General features: G+C 51.3%; 1 protein-coding gene across 6 annotated transcripts in view; it reads right to left on the minus strand.

Annotated features, from left to right (window-relative positions):
- KAZN (kazrin, periplakin interacting protein) overlaps nucleotides 1-16,757 on the minus strand; it is a 1,279,571-nt gene that overhangs the window by 129,941 nt on the left and 1,132,873 nt on the right. For all 6 annotated transcript variants that reach the window (XR_006344824.1, XM_043922881.1, XM_043922880.1 and 3 more), the window contains one exon: nucleotides 5,715-5,906. Coding sequence is in view for 5 of the 6 variants with exons in the window: in XM_043922881.1 (XP_043778816.1) it covers nucleotides 5,715-5,906 (192 nt within the window). In the remaining variant the exon portion in view is untranslated. The remainder of the gene's footprint in view (nucleotides 1-5,714; nucleotides 5,907-16,757) is intronic.

Below are 16,757 nucleotides of genomic sequence, written 5' to 3' on the forward strand. Positions count from 1 at the left end.
CATTTGTAAGTGAAAGAATGACTAACATACACTATAGTATCTGGCAAACTACTGAACCAATAAGTTACCAAATAAGTAAGTCTATTACTTCTAGGAAAACAAGTGACAGTATTTGTTGCCAGCGATAAAACTTGAAATTTTGAGTGAAAATCAGAATTTGGGCAAACTTGATCTGCCACGACGACTTTACCAGCTCCTCAAGGCTTAAAGACTTTTCTGAAGAGGTTGGTGGTGATGTTAACAGATGTGACTTTTTGATGTTGCACAATGAAATATATCAACCTTTGGAGGGTTCACATCACTCAGGGAACCATTATTTTCTGAGTGATCAATGTTAGATTCCAAAAAATCACATATGGGTACAATCTCCATGTGTGTGTGTGTTAGTTGCTCAGTCGTGTCTGACTCTTTGTGACCCCATGGACTGTAGCCCACTAGGCTCCTCTGGCCATGGAATTCTCCCGGCAAGAATACTGGAGTGGTTGCCATTTCCTTCTCCAGAGGATCTTCTCAACCCAGGGACTGAACCCGGGTCTCCTGCACTGCAGGCAGATTCTTTACCACTGAGCCACAATCTCCATTCAAAATGCCAATCTGACCAATGGTTTTGTCCATCCAGAGCACAAAACCTTCATTGGATATGGATTTAGATTCCACACCTCTAAGAAACTACCATTTGGTGAGTTCTAGTATGGCATCACGGAGGAGGCAATGGCACCCCACTCCAGTACTCTTGCCTGGAAAATCCCACGGATGGAGGAACCTGGTGGGCTGCAGTCCATGGGGTAGCAAAGAGCCGGACATGACTGAGCGACCTCACTTTCACTTTTCACTTTCATGCATTGGAGAACGAAATGGCAACCCACGCCTGTATTCTTGCCTGGAGAATCCCAGGGACGGAGGAGCCTGGTGGGCTGACGTATATGGGGTCGCACAGAGTCGGACACGACTGAAGCGACTTAGCAGCAGCAGCAGTATGGCATCAAGAGAAATATCCACAGTTATCTAATAAGACAATTAATTTACTCCTCCTTTTTCCAGATACTATCTGTGTGATGCTAGATTTTCAATCAAAACAACAAATCACAGCAGCTTGACTGAGGAGTAACTATGAAAACTCAGCAGTCTTCTATGGAGTCAGACATTAAAAAGTTTTTGAAAAGTGTGAAACAATGCTCCCCTTCACCCTCAAGTCTTTTTATTTAGGAAAAAGCAGTCATTTTTCACTTAAAAATAATGTTAACATGTAATAGGTTTAGTATTGTTATTTTAAAATAAATTACTGATAATATAGACATGTTTTGATTTTGATTTCTAAAATAGCAAACACTGATAGATCTAAACCATATAAACAAAGGTTCTTTGGGGTCATCAATTTTATGCGTGAAAAGTGGTCCAGAGACCAGAAGGTTTGAAAAATGCTGTCCTAAGAAACAGATTTACACAGATCTGTATAGTGCAGTGCTACATAACAGCAAGAATGAAAAGGAAAAAAAAAAAGTGGAAACAACTTAAATGTCCAATAACAAAAAAGTGGCTAAATAAATTACAGGGCTTCCATTTGGCAGAACATTATGGAGTCATTAAAAATTATGTTTTCAAGGAGTATTTATCCTTGTGGGAAAATGCTCAACACACTCGACATGCCGTTAAGTGATTAAAAAAGGGAAGAAGGAAATTTTCATGATCTTTGTTTCTATAATGCCTTGAATCTCAAATGAAATCAATGAAACTGAGGGGGAAATCAAGACACCCTAAAGGAGTCCCCCAGGCAACAAGCTCACCACGTGTGTAGGGCTGGGGTCACGCAGGGACTCTGGGGTAAGTTTACAAACTCGACGACACCATTCCTTATTAAACAATCATTCAGAGCTTCTGTCTTTGAACTCAGGGTGAGACCAAAGTCCTAAACCAAACATTCCCAGACTCATCCCGGCAGAACCTTCTAAACCCCAATTCTCCCAGACTTAATTCTTTTTGTTGGATTCTTTGATGTTGGAATCATGGCCTGATGTCTCGGGTGTTTGCTTGGGTTCTTAATCTTCTCATGTATTGAAAAATGTCAGTTTTGGGACTTCCCTGGTGGTCCAGTGGCTAAGACTCTGAGCTCCCAGTGCAGCAAGAAGCCTGGGTTCAATCCCTGATCTTGAAACTAAAGATCCAGCATGTCTCAACGAAGACTGAAGATCTTGTATGCTGCAACTAAGACCCAGTGCAACTAAATAAATATAGAAATGTTTAAAAAAAAAAAAAATTCTAGTTTCAACCAAGCCTAAGCTACCAGACTGAGGGTGGCCGGATGGGGACCACCAGAGTGGAAGTCTCTGGGGGTTCTGCATTTTCCCATCATAGGGACACTGGTTGTTAACAAGTGTCGTCCAACATCTGCAGCTTTCTTGGCTGGTGCATTTATTCTCATCTTTCTCATTAAGGGCATATAAATCCCTTTTCATGCCCCAGTCTCCTTCTGCCCACATCTGTCTGCAATTTACTCACCACGTGCTGTGGCCAGGGAGGCAGCATCTTTGTGACTTTGTAGAATGCCAGGCAGGATGCTTAAGGCCGCTGAAGGTGTTCACCTCACTGCTTTTCAGGAACACTTGCTACCTTGAACGCAGATGGGCTCAGGGGGTCTAGGTTCTGGGCCACCCTGAATGGGAATCAGGTGACCAGCATCTCCAAAGAGATCCAAGGAGGTCTTCTAAGCCCCCTCTCATCTGATCATCACTAAATATTTGCACTAATGGTACTTGGCACTGAGCCAAGTACTTCATATCTCTAATCCTCCCGAGAATTCTGTGAAGTAGCTACCAGTTATAACTGGTCTCAATTATAAGAAAAACAGGTATTGTTACCTTCTGCAAGAGAATTATGGTTCAGAGAGGTTAAGGAATCTGCCCTAGGTCACACAGCTAGTAAGTGACAGAGCTGGGATTCAAGCCCAGATCTGACTCCAGAATCTGCTGTCCCTATTACTGAGGTAGGGTGGCCTCCGGTCTCTCCTGTCCAGGCTGACTTCATCCCCAGTGACCTCATCCAGAGGGAAGAAAAGGGGTTTAGCACAGTGGATAAAGTTTTGGACTCTGCTGATAATCAGCTTGTCACTTTGGCCAAGTTACTTAATCTCCCTGAACCTCATTCAGCTGTCTCCATCTGTGAAATGGTTAGTACCTCCCAGAGGACTGGGGTGAATGGTAGACCAAGTGCGTAGAACAGTGTTGGAACACAGTAGAAAAAAAAGAAAGTGAAGTTGCTCAGTCGTGTCCGACTCTTTGTGACCCCATGGGCTGTAGCCTACCAGACTCCTCCATCCATGGGATTTTCCAAGGCAAGAATACTGGAGTGGGTAGCCATTCCTTCCTCCAGGGGATCTTTCCGACCCAGGGTTCAAACCTGGGTGTCCCACACTGCAGGCAGACTCTTAACCGTCTGAGCCACCAGGGAAGCCTGCTGGAACACACAGTAGGTGCTCAATAAAGCTTTCCTTGAATGAATACTGACAAATCCTTCTTGATGAAATTATTGTTCCTACAAAGGAGCTGCCCCATCAAGGGGATCTCTGGGTCCCTGAGCAAGGCCCTGAAGACCTTTGGGGATGGATAAGAAATCACACAGCACAAAGTTGGAAAGAAATTCCTGCAAAGCTCTGTGCCTTGTGGGCTACACAGAGAAGGATGCATATCATGGTAACAGCCTTCACAGACACAACCACATGTAACTCACTGTTACTGTCCCATCAGTCAGATCAGAAAGCTGAGCTCTGGAGAGTGTAGGCCGTCTGTCCTAGGAGCTGGGGAGTGGAGGCTAAATGAGCCTCCCTGCCCATTCCCCTGGGCCCTGGAACAGCAGACAGAGGGAGTCCTCCTCCTCACAGGTCCAGAAGGCAGAATAAGGGTGAGAGCTCTTTCCTTGGCCCAGGACACAGAAGGCAGGTGTCTCTGTCCTGCAATGAACACCAGCTGAGGGGGCTGAAACAGTATCTGGCTGCTTTCCCAACTCTCTGCAGGATCGCAAAGCCTGGCGAGACCAAAGGCCACCAGCTCACATGTCCCAAGCCCAGGAACACTTGCCCCGTATGGGAGACTCCTGAGACTTGGGTTCTCCTTCCTGAGAAAGGTAGGGATGTTCCAGGGCCTCCGGGAAGCTGGGAGTGGAGGGGGCTCACACAGATCTGTCTGGACTGTAAGAGGCTTGTGTAGAGAAAGTGCGCTTGCCTGGCACAGGGACGTCTGATCATGCAGCATCAGCTGGGCCATGACACAGATGACCTGCCTGCCATGGCCTGAACAGACCACCCTGAACACTGTCCAAGTGGGCCCACCAGAAGAATAACGTGTGCTGCTGAGAAGGATACAGAAAGGGGCTGGAACACCTGGATGAGGGCTCAATGGTTTCCTGAGCTTCCTGGGTGGTGGGGTGTTGGACAGACAGTTGGCTTAATCAGTGTTCTGCTGCTCACTTCACACCTCCGGTCAGAGAAACCCAGGAGGATAGAGTCAACTAACCATCTAGCAAAATCCCTTCTCCTTCTCCACCCCCAACTCCCACCCCTCGAGAGCCTTGTAGCTGGGACACAGACCCCGAGCACTCCCTGTAGCCAGGCCCAGCCATACGATCACACTCCTGCCAAAGACACTCTCTGACCTTGAACTTCAGCTCTTTCCCTGGATCCATCACAGGCCAAGGGGAGCAGAGATGCCCACCAGCCTGAAATGCCCTTGAGACGGTTACAGAAGAAAGGGACAAACAGATTCTTTAAGCCACCCTGTTTTGGGGTCTTTGCTACAGCAGGCTGAAATCAACGTAAGGAACAAACCTGCTTTGGCTTCAGAAACAAAGTCTTCAGAGAATATTTATCGGTTCTAGTCAGTGTTAAGTGGGAAGGAGGTTGCCAAGCTTTATTGCCTCTTCCCTCCCCAGGAGAATCAAAGATACTGAGAGGCTCAAGAGATCAAGGTAGACCTCCCCAAATATTTTCTCCCCCAATGTTTCCTGTTGCAGGACTATTCGGAGAAGGCTTCCAATCTTTCTCAAATAACCTTTTGAGACACACTGTGGACAGGAGGCTCCCAGGAGAGAGGGGTATGCCAGACGCCAGCATCCAGGCCAGCTCTAAGGAAAGCAGCTGACACATGGGCCCACTGACCTCCTGTCTCCTCAAGTGGTTTCTCTCCCAGCTCCTCCCCAGACCCAGGGCTGCGTGCTGCATTTCGTAGAGGGGAGCTCCTTCAGACCAAGTAAAAGCAAGAAGAGGCCAAGCCCTCCCCTGGGGAGCCCACCATGGCAAGCATGAGTGAAGTGGCGGACAGACGTGTCCTCCAGCACAGACCCGCGCACATCCACACTGTCCTGCAGGGGAGGCACCGCAGGACCCGGAGCATTCTGGGAAAGAGGAGACCCAACTGCTGGGGCAGCGCCCTGGGTCAGCAAAGATAACTGACTACCTGCCAATCACGCCTTGGAGGGAGGCGCCCCATGATCGGCCGTGATGGAGAACCTGAGGTGGTCACACCTCAGGGTGGAATGACACCTGTACCCGACCCAGCACGACACAGGATTCCACCCAAGAAGGAAGGGGCAGCCCGTGCTGGGAGACTCCCGGGTCCACGTCACTCCCCCTGCAGACGTAGGACCCTGGCTCGTGGTGTCCCCCGTGGCCCCGGCTGGGCCCCAGGTGAGGGAGAGGTGGGAGCTGTCCCCGACTTGTCACTCACCCTGCAAGGCTTCTTTGGCTCTGGCTAGCTCTTGCTCCTTCTGGGCCAGCTGGACCCTGAGCTCCGTGGCCGAGAGGACCTCAGAGGACTTGCCACCCTGCGACTCCTCCAGGTCCTTCATCAACATCTCCTTCATCTGCCGGAGAAGGTGGACTTCCTCCTGGAGCCGGGACACTTCCTCCCGCAGGAGCGCTAGAGGAAAAGGGCACGTGGTTAGAGCAGGGGACAAGGGATGCTGGCTGTGCTGGCTCACTTTTCTGGGGACAGTTTGAAGGTGCTTTGGCTTTTCCTGTTTGCTCTGTGCTCAGCACCTTTCCTACTGTGTGCAGGAAGAAAACCCCAAAACCACCTTATTGCAAAGAGCCTCTGCCCCAGTCCTGGGCCCCACCCACAGTCTGCAGAGCATGCCGAGTGGGATCCCCACCCCTGCACCCCTCCACACTGTCTAGGGCTCCACTGTGGCCGCACCCAGAGCATCCGCTCCAATGGCCGGGGTCTCCCTCCCTGCAGAGGGCAGGAGCGTTACAGTCACACCCAGTTACACTTTACGTGCTTTACCTCATTTACCAAAACCTCTGGAGGCAGGAGGTCTTGCCCTATTTCACAGGTTAGGAAGTTGAGGTGCAGAGAGATTAAGAAACTCCGTGAGTTCATAAAGTGAGTAGGTAATGGAGGTGGGGTCTGAACCCAGGCCTGGTTGACCCCAGGCACAGTCAGCACAACAGTAACTCAGGACGGTGCAGACCCAGGCAAGATGCTCACCTCACTTACAGACTGATTAAAGAAGTTCTGAGAAGCTCATGGAAGCAGAGCGGCTGGCCTCAGAAGCATCACTAAGCTCATACCCTCCTGCAGGTTGATACCTCTCTCTGCCACAGGCCAAGCTCTTTCCAGCCTTGGGGGGGCGGGCACAGTCCTCGCCTGTGAGGGTCAGAGGGCCCAGCTGCAGCACAGCTCTTGAGGCCCTAGGGTCTCTGGTCTGGCTCCCTCACTGACCACGAGTGAGGTCACAAGCAAGTCCCTCCCCCTCTGATGCCCCTTCTGTAAAATGGGTCTAACCCTTGTAGGGTGGTGAGACTCCCTCCTCTCACAGGGCCTGGTCCAGGGGATGGGCTCTGTGTATACAGCAAGTGCTCAATGCCTGTGAAATGGGGCTGCTTTCCCAGGCTCCTGACCCTGGGAGGAGCCCAGGGTCCTCCCAGGTGCGTGGTGTTCTCTAAGGTCCCACAAACTGCGCTCCTTGGGGATCCTGGACCCAAAGGCAGAGCCAAGCCTGTGGGGGCAGGCCAGGGGGGAGCAGAGCTGAGGCCTCAGGGACTCGGGGCCCCTCTGCCCCCAGAAGCCTGGTGAAAGGGGGCACCAACTCCAGCCCCTGTTCCTGGTCCAGCTCAACTACCTCCTCTGAGGCCACCTGGGTCCAGCTGCCACCCACAAGAGCAGAGGCCTCCCTGGCCTCTTTCATTCTTGCTTTCTGCCATAGACTGAATGTTTGTGTTCAAAATTCTTATGTGAGAGACTTCCCTGATGGTCCAGTGGCTAAGACTCCACGCTCCCAATGCAGGTGGCCCAGGTTCTATCCCTGGTTGGGGAACTAGATCTCACATGCTGAAACTAAGAGTTCGTATGCCACCACTAAGAGTTTGCAGGCGGCAAATAAAGATCGAAGATCTTGCATGCTGCATCGAAGACTCAGTACAGCCAAAAAAAAAAAAAAAATCACATGTGAAACCTAATCCCCAGGTGATGACAATATGTGAAGAGAACTGATCAGATCATGAGGGTGGAGCCATCATAAATGGGATTAGTGCCCAGGTGAAGATGCAGCAAAAAAGACAGCTATGAATACCAAGAGCATCCTTACCAGACACGGAATTTGTCAGTGCCTGATCTTGGACTTCCAGCCTCCAGAATTGTGAGACAGAAATTTCTGTGGTTTATAAGCCATCCGGTATTTTTCCTGTAGCAACCCAAACAGGCCAAGACACTTTCCTTCATCAATTCTCCCCAGTCACAGCTGCCAGGGACTGTTCCCACTCAACAGTCACCAAATGTCTATTTCACAGTAGGGTGTGAGTGACTGCTAAGTATCCCATTTATATTTACACTACCAGGCAAGTAGAAGCCAGAACTGTTTTTCACTTTATTTTAGGGCTTTCTCAAACCGCCCAGAGGAAGCCACTGAGGTTGTTTACTATCTATGCAGACGGCAGAGGATTCCAAGAGACCTGGCTTCAAATCCAGGCCTGACCAGGGCCTTGTCGTGACCCTGAGCAAGCTCTGTGATTTCTCTGGCTCTCAGTTGCCATGTACACTGCGTGGGGACAATGTCACCCCTCTAGGGTTGCCAGATTGAGCAAAACAAAGTGAAGTAAAATGAACCAAAAAAGCCCAGATGCACAGTTAAATTTGAATTTTAGATAACAAATAATTTTTAATATGTGTGTCCTACATATTACACTGGACATACTTATGCTAAAAATTGATTCGATGTTTATCTGAAATTCAAATGTAACTGGGCGTGCTGTGTTTTACCCAGCAACCCTACTTCCATCACAATGAAACGGGGCCATCATGAGAAAGGGCTGTGCTAGATGATGTCCCAGGAGGAAGGAGGTGAAGGCACAGAACAGCCTGGCATAGCCTTCTCTGCCTTCCCACCACCACTACTTGGATGAGAGCAAGATGGGGCTTTGTGTCCCTCTCCTGAGCGAACAGTGGCAAAGGTGGATTTTTTTTTTTTCCTGTGCTCAGGTTGCTAATAGGTATACAGGACACCTAGGCCCCGCCCCTTGAGTCAGGTTCTGAACAAGCAGGAGGGCGGGAACCAGGTGTGGCTCCTGCAGAAGAAAAGTCTCAGGAGCCCAGGCTGGAAAAACAACTCCACAGAAAGAGAGAGGCTTGTCCAAGCTTAGTAACTGCACCTGCCCCACCAGACTAGACCTTGTACCACCTGGACTCTGCCAGGGGCAAAGAGGGGTGACAGCTCTGGGACTGCAATCACAGAGAACCTCACAAGACTGAAGCCCATTTACCGGCTCTGGGACCATCAGCAGGCACTTTCCCTCTCTGGGGGCTTCCCAGGTGGTGCTAGTGGTAAAGAATCTCTTGCCGATGCCAGAGATGCAGGTGTGATCCCTGGGTCGGGATGATCCCCTGGAGGAGAGCATGGCAACCCACTCCAGCATTCTTGTCTGGAGAATCCCATGGACAGAGGAGCTTGGGGGCTTCAGTCCATGGGGTCGCAAAGAGTTAGACATGACAGAAGGGACTTAGCACGTGTGCACGCCCCTCCCTGGGCCTCAGTGGCCTCAACCGTGAAATGGAATGACAGGATCGTGTGATACACTTAAACATGCGTTCAGTGAGGACTGTGTGCCCTCAACTCCCCTTCCCCTCTGCAGAGAGGGGAGCAAATGCATCCCCCAGGAGCAATGAAGAAGTGCGAGTTGGAAGACTTGGGTTTCTGCCTCAGAAGGACAGCTACCTCGCTGTGCGACCTAGGCCAAGTCACTGTCCCTCTCTGGGCCTTCATAATGTTAGGTAGAACAGGAAACAGTCCAAATTGGCGGTGGCTAAAAGACAAGGAAGGGAGACGTCCGTGAAAATAGAACAAAGGAAGGCCAAAGGAAAGTCCGAGGACAGGAGTGAGGACCTCAGGTAGAACAAACAGCACTCCTGGCTAGCCCAATTTACATAGCGCAGGCCTGCGGGGGGAGGAAAAAACATAAAAAGAGGAGCCAAAGGGCCGGGGCTCTCTTCTCTTCGCCTCTTTGGGTCGGCATGCCCTCATGCCTGGAGGATGTATTTTCCTGCTATTTTCTAAATAAAACTGAGCTGTAACACTGATCTGTCTAAGAGCTATAACACGGTCTGCCCAAGAGCTGGGACGCGCGAGGGCTTTAATGTCCGTCGCTTCAAATTTTTGTTGAGAGGAGACAGAACCTAGGAGATTACACTCGCCTGACATCTGATATCAGTGCCCTTAGAGGAATGCACTCTTCATGAATCTAGAGGAATGCTGTGCTCCTCCCCTTCGCAGGGCAGCCCTGCTCTGGCTCACGGCTGCCCTGCCCAGTGAGACTCACGCGGCTGCGTAAGTGTAAATCAGTCACAACCCACTCAGCGCCTCGGGTGCGCTCACCGAATGTGAAGAGCACAGAGTCGCCCCGTCAGGGCATGGAGCTCTGGGGGTCAGCGCTCGTCCAGGGGCACGAAGCAGGGAACAGAAGAAGTGGGGTTGGTGAGGCATCTGGCACAGAGCCGGCTACAGACTCAGGGGCAGGAGGGAGCCTTGTGTCGAAAGCTAGGGAAGGATCCACGTTCCTGGAGAAACCGTTCTATCTTTTGTGGAGGGACACAAACAGGAAAGACCGACTGTGTACCTTTCTGCCCGTCGCTGGGCAACCACGCACCCTCGGATCTCAGGGCAGGGGCCGAATGGTGGTGAAAGGTGTGTGTGTGTGAGTCACTCAGTCATGTCCAACTCTTCGTGACCCCACGGACTGTAGTCCGCCAGACTCCTCTGTCTGTGAGATTCTCCAGGCAAGAATACTGGAGTGGGTTGCCATGCCCTCCTCCAGGGGAGCTTCCCGATCCAGGGGTCAAACCTTGGTCTCCCACATTGCAGGCATATTCTTTACCGTCTAAGCTACCAGGGAAGCCCAGTGGTGAAAGGGCCTGGTGCCAAAGAAGACACAGACACAGCAATGTTCTTGGCCAAGGAAGCCGGAAATAAGTGTTGCCTGGGAGATGGCACTTCCCCCACCGCCCTCCTCAGGGAAGCTGCCAGTCACCAATGGTGCTGCCCTCAGGGGCAGCCTTACCAGCAGGTAGGCCGCACAGTGGAAGCCCCCAGGGGCCTCTTCTCAAGGGAAAGGGGGTGTGGCATACCTATCAGGTGGCAAAGGGAGCTGGGGAGACCCTGTCCCTCCCTAGCACATCTTTTGTTTGTGAGAGCACTGAGTGTTCTGCATTTTAAAAAATGCCATTTCTTGGCCTCCCTTGCAGCTAGAATTATCTGTGTGACTCAGCCTGGCTGATAAGATATAGGAGATAGTCCCTGAGGAAGACTGCCCTTTAAGAAAAAAGGACTTTGCTCAATGGTAAAGAATCTGCCTGCAATGCAGGAGGCACAGTTTCCATTGCTGGTTTGGGAAGATCCCCTAGAGAAAGAAATGGCAATCGACTCCAGTAGTCTTGCCTGGAGAATCCCATGGACAGAAGAGCCTGGTGGGCTACAGTCCATGGGGTCTCACAAGAGCCAGACTTGACTTAGTGACTAAACAACAACAAATGGGAAGGAAATCCAAAAAAGAGGGAATATATGTACATGTATAACTGATTCACTTTGCTGTATAGTATAAACACAACATTGCAAAGCAACAATATGACAAAAAAAATTTTTTTTAATAAGAGAAAAAAAGGCTTTGTCTGCTCCCTGCCTTCTTGCCTGGAAAGTAGATTTGTGGTCAGAACTGCAGCAGCCACGTTGTAACAAGGAGATAACATGCACAGAGGGCAAAAAAGGATGCTAAGGGAAGAGGGCTTGGGGCCTGGCGAGCACAGCTCAGCCCCACACCTGTGGGGAGACCTGCAGCAGCACCATCGGGGCAGGGCCACCTGGCACTGGAGAGCCTTTGATTTCCCTGCTGACTACCAGTTTCCCGGAACCAGCCACCACTCCTGGCCCCAGGGAAGAGCCCCAAAAATTTCTGGCTTAATTTTTGTGAGCTCACCAGGTTGGGACGAGAGAGGAACAAGAGAAAGGAAAAAAGCTTATTTTCCTTGACTGTAGGGCACCATCCAAGAGTCCTCTGGGCTGTCTCCATTTGAGAGGTTTGGGAGTCTGTCCTTCCCAAGCCAGAGATCCAAACAGCAATAATACTGTGATTACTGTGTGTCAACGACAATGACTTCTTTACTAACATTTCTAGAGTACAAGGTATGTGCCCCAGGCTCTGTTTTAAGTATGTCACATGCCTAACAGATACTAGTGAATTCTCGCAATAACCTCATGAAGTAGGATCACCCCGTTCAACAGATGGGGAAGTTGAGGCACAGGATTTAGGTGACTTAGGTCATTTGGAGTAAGGGGCAGAGTCAGGGGTGGAAGCCAGCGGTCTAGCTCTAGCACCTGCCCACACTATACTGTCTTGCAGGAGGAGAGGGCAACAGAGTCCGTGGGTGACACAGAGGGAACCCAACACTGCTGGGCGCTCGCCCTGGTGGATGGCAGGTGAGTCAGTGTTGCCCCCCCGCCACGCCGCCAGGAGGTATGGGCTCACTCTTGCTTCCTATGTGGGGCTGGGTCACAGAGAGCCACCCTCCCCAGGGGCACAGTCCCAGTGTAGCTCCTTAAGGACGTGGCCAGGAGGCAGCAGGGGCCCTGCTGACCCCAATGCCCAGCTCCAGCCCAGCACCGGGGTCCAGTCCCGGCTCCCCAGCTTCCTGGCTATTTGACCTTGGGACAAGTGACCTCCAAGTTTATCTGAAAATGGAGCCAAGACCAGTCTCCCAAGCCTGTGGTAAACATTAAACAAAGCAATCATCTAAGTGGAAACATTCCGGAAGGTTCTAAATGGGGGTCACATGTCACTGGTCAAGACCATTATTATAGGAAAGGGCAAATCTCCCCGATGTTCTGAGGAAAGGCCTTGGCCTCACTGACCTTGGAGCCCTGACCTGTGGGCCTCCCAGCCCAGGAGGGGTGGCTTAAATGGCAGAGAAGGCTGAGTCAGCCAGTCTGCAGGGGGAGGGCAGGAGCATGGAGGGGCTCCAAGCAGAGCCTCAGCTGGAGTGACAGTTCCTGGCTGCTCGTCATAGATGGACACCTTGAAAAGCTACCACAGACACACATGTCTGTCAAAACTCACCAAACTCCAACTGTACCCTTAACACCTGTTCACTTTGCTGTAGGGAATTATGCGCCACACACACACATGAAAAGGGTGGGGGTGGGGGGAGAGGCAGTAACATAGTTCAGGTTTTCCATTAACTGACTTTTATAGATCCTCCTCCCCAATCCAGGTTCTGGGCTCAGCAGCCCCTGACCTCCAGCAGGGCTCAGCGGAAGGGGAACTTGAATGCAGCCCCAGGCTCAGTGAACTACCACCATTCACTTGAGCTATACCTGCTCCGTGGGAGAGAAACTGGATGCCCTGAGAACCCTGCCCCGCTGGCCCTGACTGGATGGCGGTCACTCCAGATGACACGATGCTCTGCTTAACGACGCCACAGTTCTCTCCCAGTCCAAACACCCTCTCTGGCAGAGACAAGGGCTGATGGTACTGCCACGTTCTCAGACCCTGACTGTGCAGGATGCCGCCCACTGGATTATAGGCTTCCTCTCACGGGATCCTCACAGCACCTACGCAGGGCTGCGGTGACCCCGCCCGAGTTCAGAGACACTGCGGGCTGTGGGATGGAGCCCAGGTCAGCCTGTGGGTCATGAGCCCCCCGCCATGGGCTGGTCCAGCAGCACCTGGCAGGCTGTGAGTGTTCAAAAGGCACCACCGCCGCCATGACTGCCATTATTGTCATCACTGCCAAATCTGGTCCAGGAAGTGATCTCAGAACATTAGGATGACGTTTGTTCCAAAACTTAGGATTCAGGGACTTCCCTGGTAGTCCAGTGGCTAAGACTCTGCATCTTCCAATGCAGGGGGCTCCAGGTGGGATCCTTAGTCAGGGAACTAGATCCCACAAACTGCAACTAAGAGTTCGAGTACTGCAACTGAAGATTCTGCATGCTACAATTAAAAAGATCCTGCATGCCACAACTAAGACCTAGCACAGACAAATAAATATTAAAAAAAAATTTAGGAATCAGGTTGTTCTTGGAGCGTTTAAATGTCAAGACTGAGGCACAATGATTCATAACAAATCCCAGTTAGAGATGGGTTCCCAGGCCCCAAAACTAAATAGGACTGCATATATTAGGGTCCCAAGAAGCCAGTGCCTGATGGCAGAGGGGAATCTTGAAAAGAAAGGGTCAGAGAGAGGGTTGCTGGCAGAACGCACTGCCCAGGCAGAGGGGGTGAGGGTCTTTGCCAGTGGTCAAAGGGCACCTCCTCTGTTCTGCCTTTATGTGGGGGGAGCACATGACGAGAAAGAGGTCAGCTGCATTCCCACAATGCAGTCCCTCTATTCTTGAATTCATGCATCATCATCATGATGGTTAGCCTCTCCTCTCATGCATGCCAAAACACCTCTAAATCTTCACACCATTAATTCTTGATCCTCACAGTAGCCCAAGAGGATACACCCATTTCACAGAAGAAACCAAGGCAGGGAGAAAACATGTGGTTAAACTCAGAAGGTCTGGCTGCAGAGCCTTTTCTAGTCACCCCTGAGCTATATTCTACCCCTTCTCCGCTGGGTCCAGGTGCCAGTCTGCAAGCTCTCCCCAAGGCTGGCAAAGCCTATGTTCCCTCTCAGGGCCCGCTGTGGTTAACAGGGAGCCCTCAAACCCTCCTGGATAGACACCACTGTTTGCATCCTTCCCAGAGCCTGGAAGGCCTGAGGTCACAGAACCTCTTGGGTAAGCTGACCCTACAGCCAAGTGGGGCCAGGAGTCCTGGATTCGGTCAGGTCAGCAGGGGCAACAGAAGCAATGTGGCCCTCGGTTCTACACTCAGCCTCAAAGCTTCCTCAAAGCTCTGTAAATGACTGAAATTCCACAGGGACGTTGAGTCAGGTGGGACTTGAACGTAATGGTCTGTGGAGACAGAAATCTGGGAAGAGCAGCCTGAGGGCTGGGCCTGCAGGACTAAGAAGAAGAGACTTGAAATCACTTCCTTTTGCTTGATTGGGCCTTGCAGACCCAGCCTGGAGTCCCCTCTCGCCTGGTTTTTGTATAGTGAGCTGAAAACAGCCCTCTTGGACCACCTCTGTTCATCATGCCTACTCTCCTGTCCCTCCCCTCCTGCCCCTTGCACATGAGACAGACCCAAGAAACCAGGAACAGGGCAAGTGGCAGGCAGACAAGAGCTGGAACCTTGCTTTGTTAGAGATTTCCGTGTTCTTTCTGTCTCCGTCACGTGATCCTGATGCTTAAAGCTTTTGGGGTGATGGGACACAATACAGCACTCACCAAACAAGAGGAGATTCTCAAAAACCTCCCAGCCGCTTCCCAACAGTATTAATCCCAAGGCCACTCCAGGGCCCAGGAGAACCACCTGGTAATTCTTACTACAAGTGGGTGGGGGTGGGTCTGGCAGGTACCAGGTGATGCAGCCTTTGTTTTTTTCTCATATTTCGCAGTAACTGTATTTTCGAGGCGCTGTTTAATCCGTCTTTCCTGCAGAGCTGTTTCAGTGCAGCTGCTGGTGCATACACACACCTTCCGGCCACACCATCCTGGGCTCCTGACTGCCAAGCTAATCCTCTTCCACAATCTTGAGGGGGGGAAGCCCCCGTTTCTCATGAAGAGCTGTGCCCATCCAGCTCTGCACCCCAGGAATCTGATTCTCTCCAGGGAAGGGATTTGCTTCCTTCGACCGTACCTCATGCATGCGTGCGTGCTAAGTCGCTCAGTTGTGTCTGACTCTTTGACCCCATGGACTGTAGCCTGCCAGACTCCTGTGTCCCGGGAATTTTCCAGGCAAGAATACTGGAGTGGGTTGCCATGCCCTTCTCCAGGGGATCTTCCCGATCCAGGGATCAAACCCAGATCTGCCTGCATTGCAGGCAGATACCGCTGAGCCACCGGGGAAGCCTTCGACCGTCCCTCACCAAGCACCAACTCAGCACGAGTCATGTGCTAGGCACCAGCTCTGGAATGGTGACAGTCACAGGTTCTAAAGCAGAGATGCCCTGGGGGAACTGAAGGAATCACACACCTCCAGAACATAGCTCCCCTGTTCTCAGGCATGACCAAACCCGAGGATCTGTGCTAAAGAACATGGTCCCTGCAGGCGGCCGGGCCTGATCTTTGCTTCCTGTGTCCACTGCTCTTGAAGCCCAGAAAGAACAGTCTCTGGCAGACTTTCTGGGCATGTGGCTTGATGCTGCCAAGAACTGACAGCCAGTAGGAGCCCCAGAGTCCTTGGAGGTCTGCAACAGCCACTCAGCAGGTGCCTCTAGCTTCAGAATGAATACACATTGCCCACATACAGCATCTGTCTCGGGGTGGAAAGGCGAGCCCCCTCCAATCATCTAAATGCTGAGTCCCTGATGGTCTGCAGCAGCAGTGATTGCCTGGTCCCAAAGCCAGGTGTCCAGGCCTCCTTGGGGCCCTTAAGGAGCCCATTCCTATCCACTTGCTGGGCAGGAGTCATGGGAATGTGATTCAAAGGTGGAGATGACCCAAGCTGACCAATAAGAGAGCTGAGTTGCCCTGGCCACTGTGATTGGTTTAGAAGGGGAAGCACATGACACATGTCAGTCTAGTCGGTATCGGGACCGGGAGATGCTCTTTTTAATGATGGATGAGAGGATGGAGCCTGGAGGTGCTGGTGGCCATCCTGCCACCAAGGGAGCACCAACAAAGACTGGGTCCAGATAACATCCATGTCCTGGATCACATCACACCTGAAGCCAGATCTATGCCTGAACTTTTCAGTTATGTGGGCCAATACATTCCTAAGCCAGTTTGAGTTGCATTTTCTATCCCTTGCAACTGTAAGGGAACTCTGATAAACTACTTCTATCAGGGACCACTTTCTGGGTGCCCAGCAACCCACAAACCTAAGGCCACCTACTATGTGCTAAGCACTCAAAGTTATATCACTGTCCTTCAGAAACCAAATGAGCAAAACAGACAATGGAATTCACCTCCACAAAACCAGTGAGCACTTACCCCACATGTACTTTAATTCTAGCTTTTCATTGACTGCAGTGACCAGTCCCCCTGGGTTGAAATCCTGGAAGGCACAAACTTTCAGGTTCTGCCTTGAGGCCATTTCCAGACTTCTCCTGCCCAAATCAGCCTTTCTCCTCTTCTGCCACCTGGTGAGGTCTGCAAGCACTAACCCCTCAGCCTTCCTTGGCACAAGGCTCTAGGTCCCCTTCAGGTGCTGACTATGTGCCTGGCCCGAAGCCTCG

The sequence above is a fragment of the Cervus elaphus genome, chromosome 14 (assembly GCF_910594005.1).
Source record: "Cervus elaphus chromosome 14, mCerEla1.1, whole genome shotgun sequence".
Classification (NCBI taxonomy): Eukaryota; Metazoa; Chordata; class Mammalia; order Artiodactyla; family Cervidae; genus Cervus; species Cervus elaphus.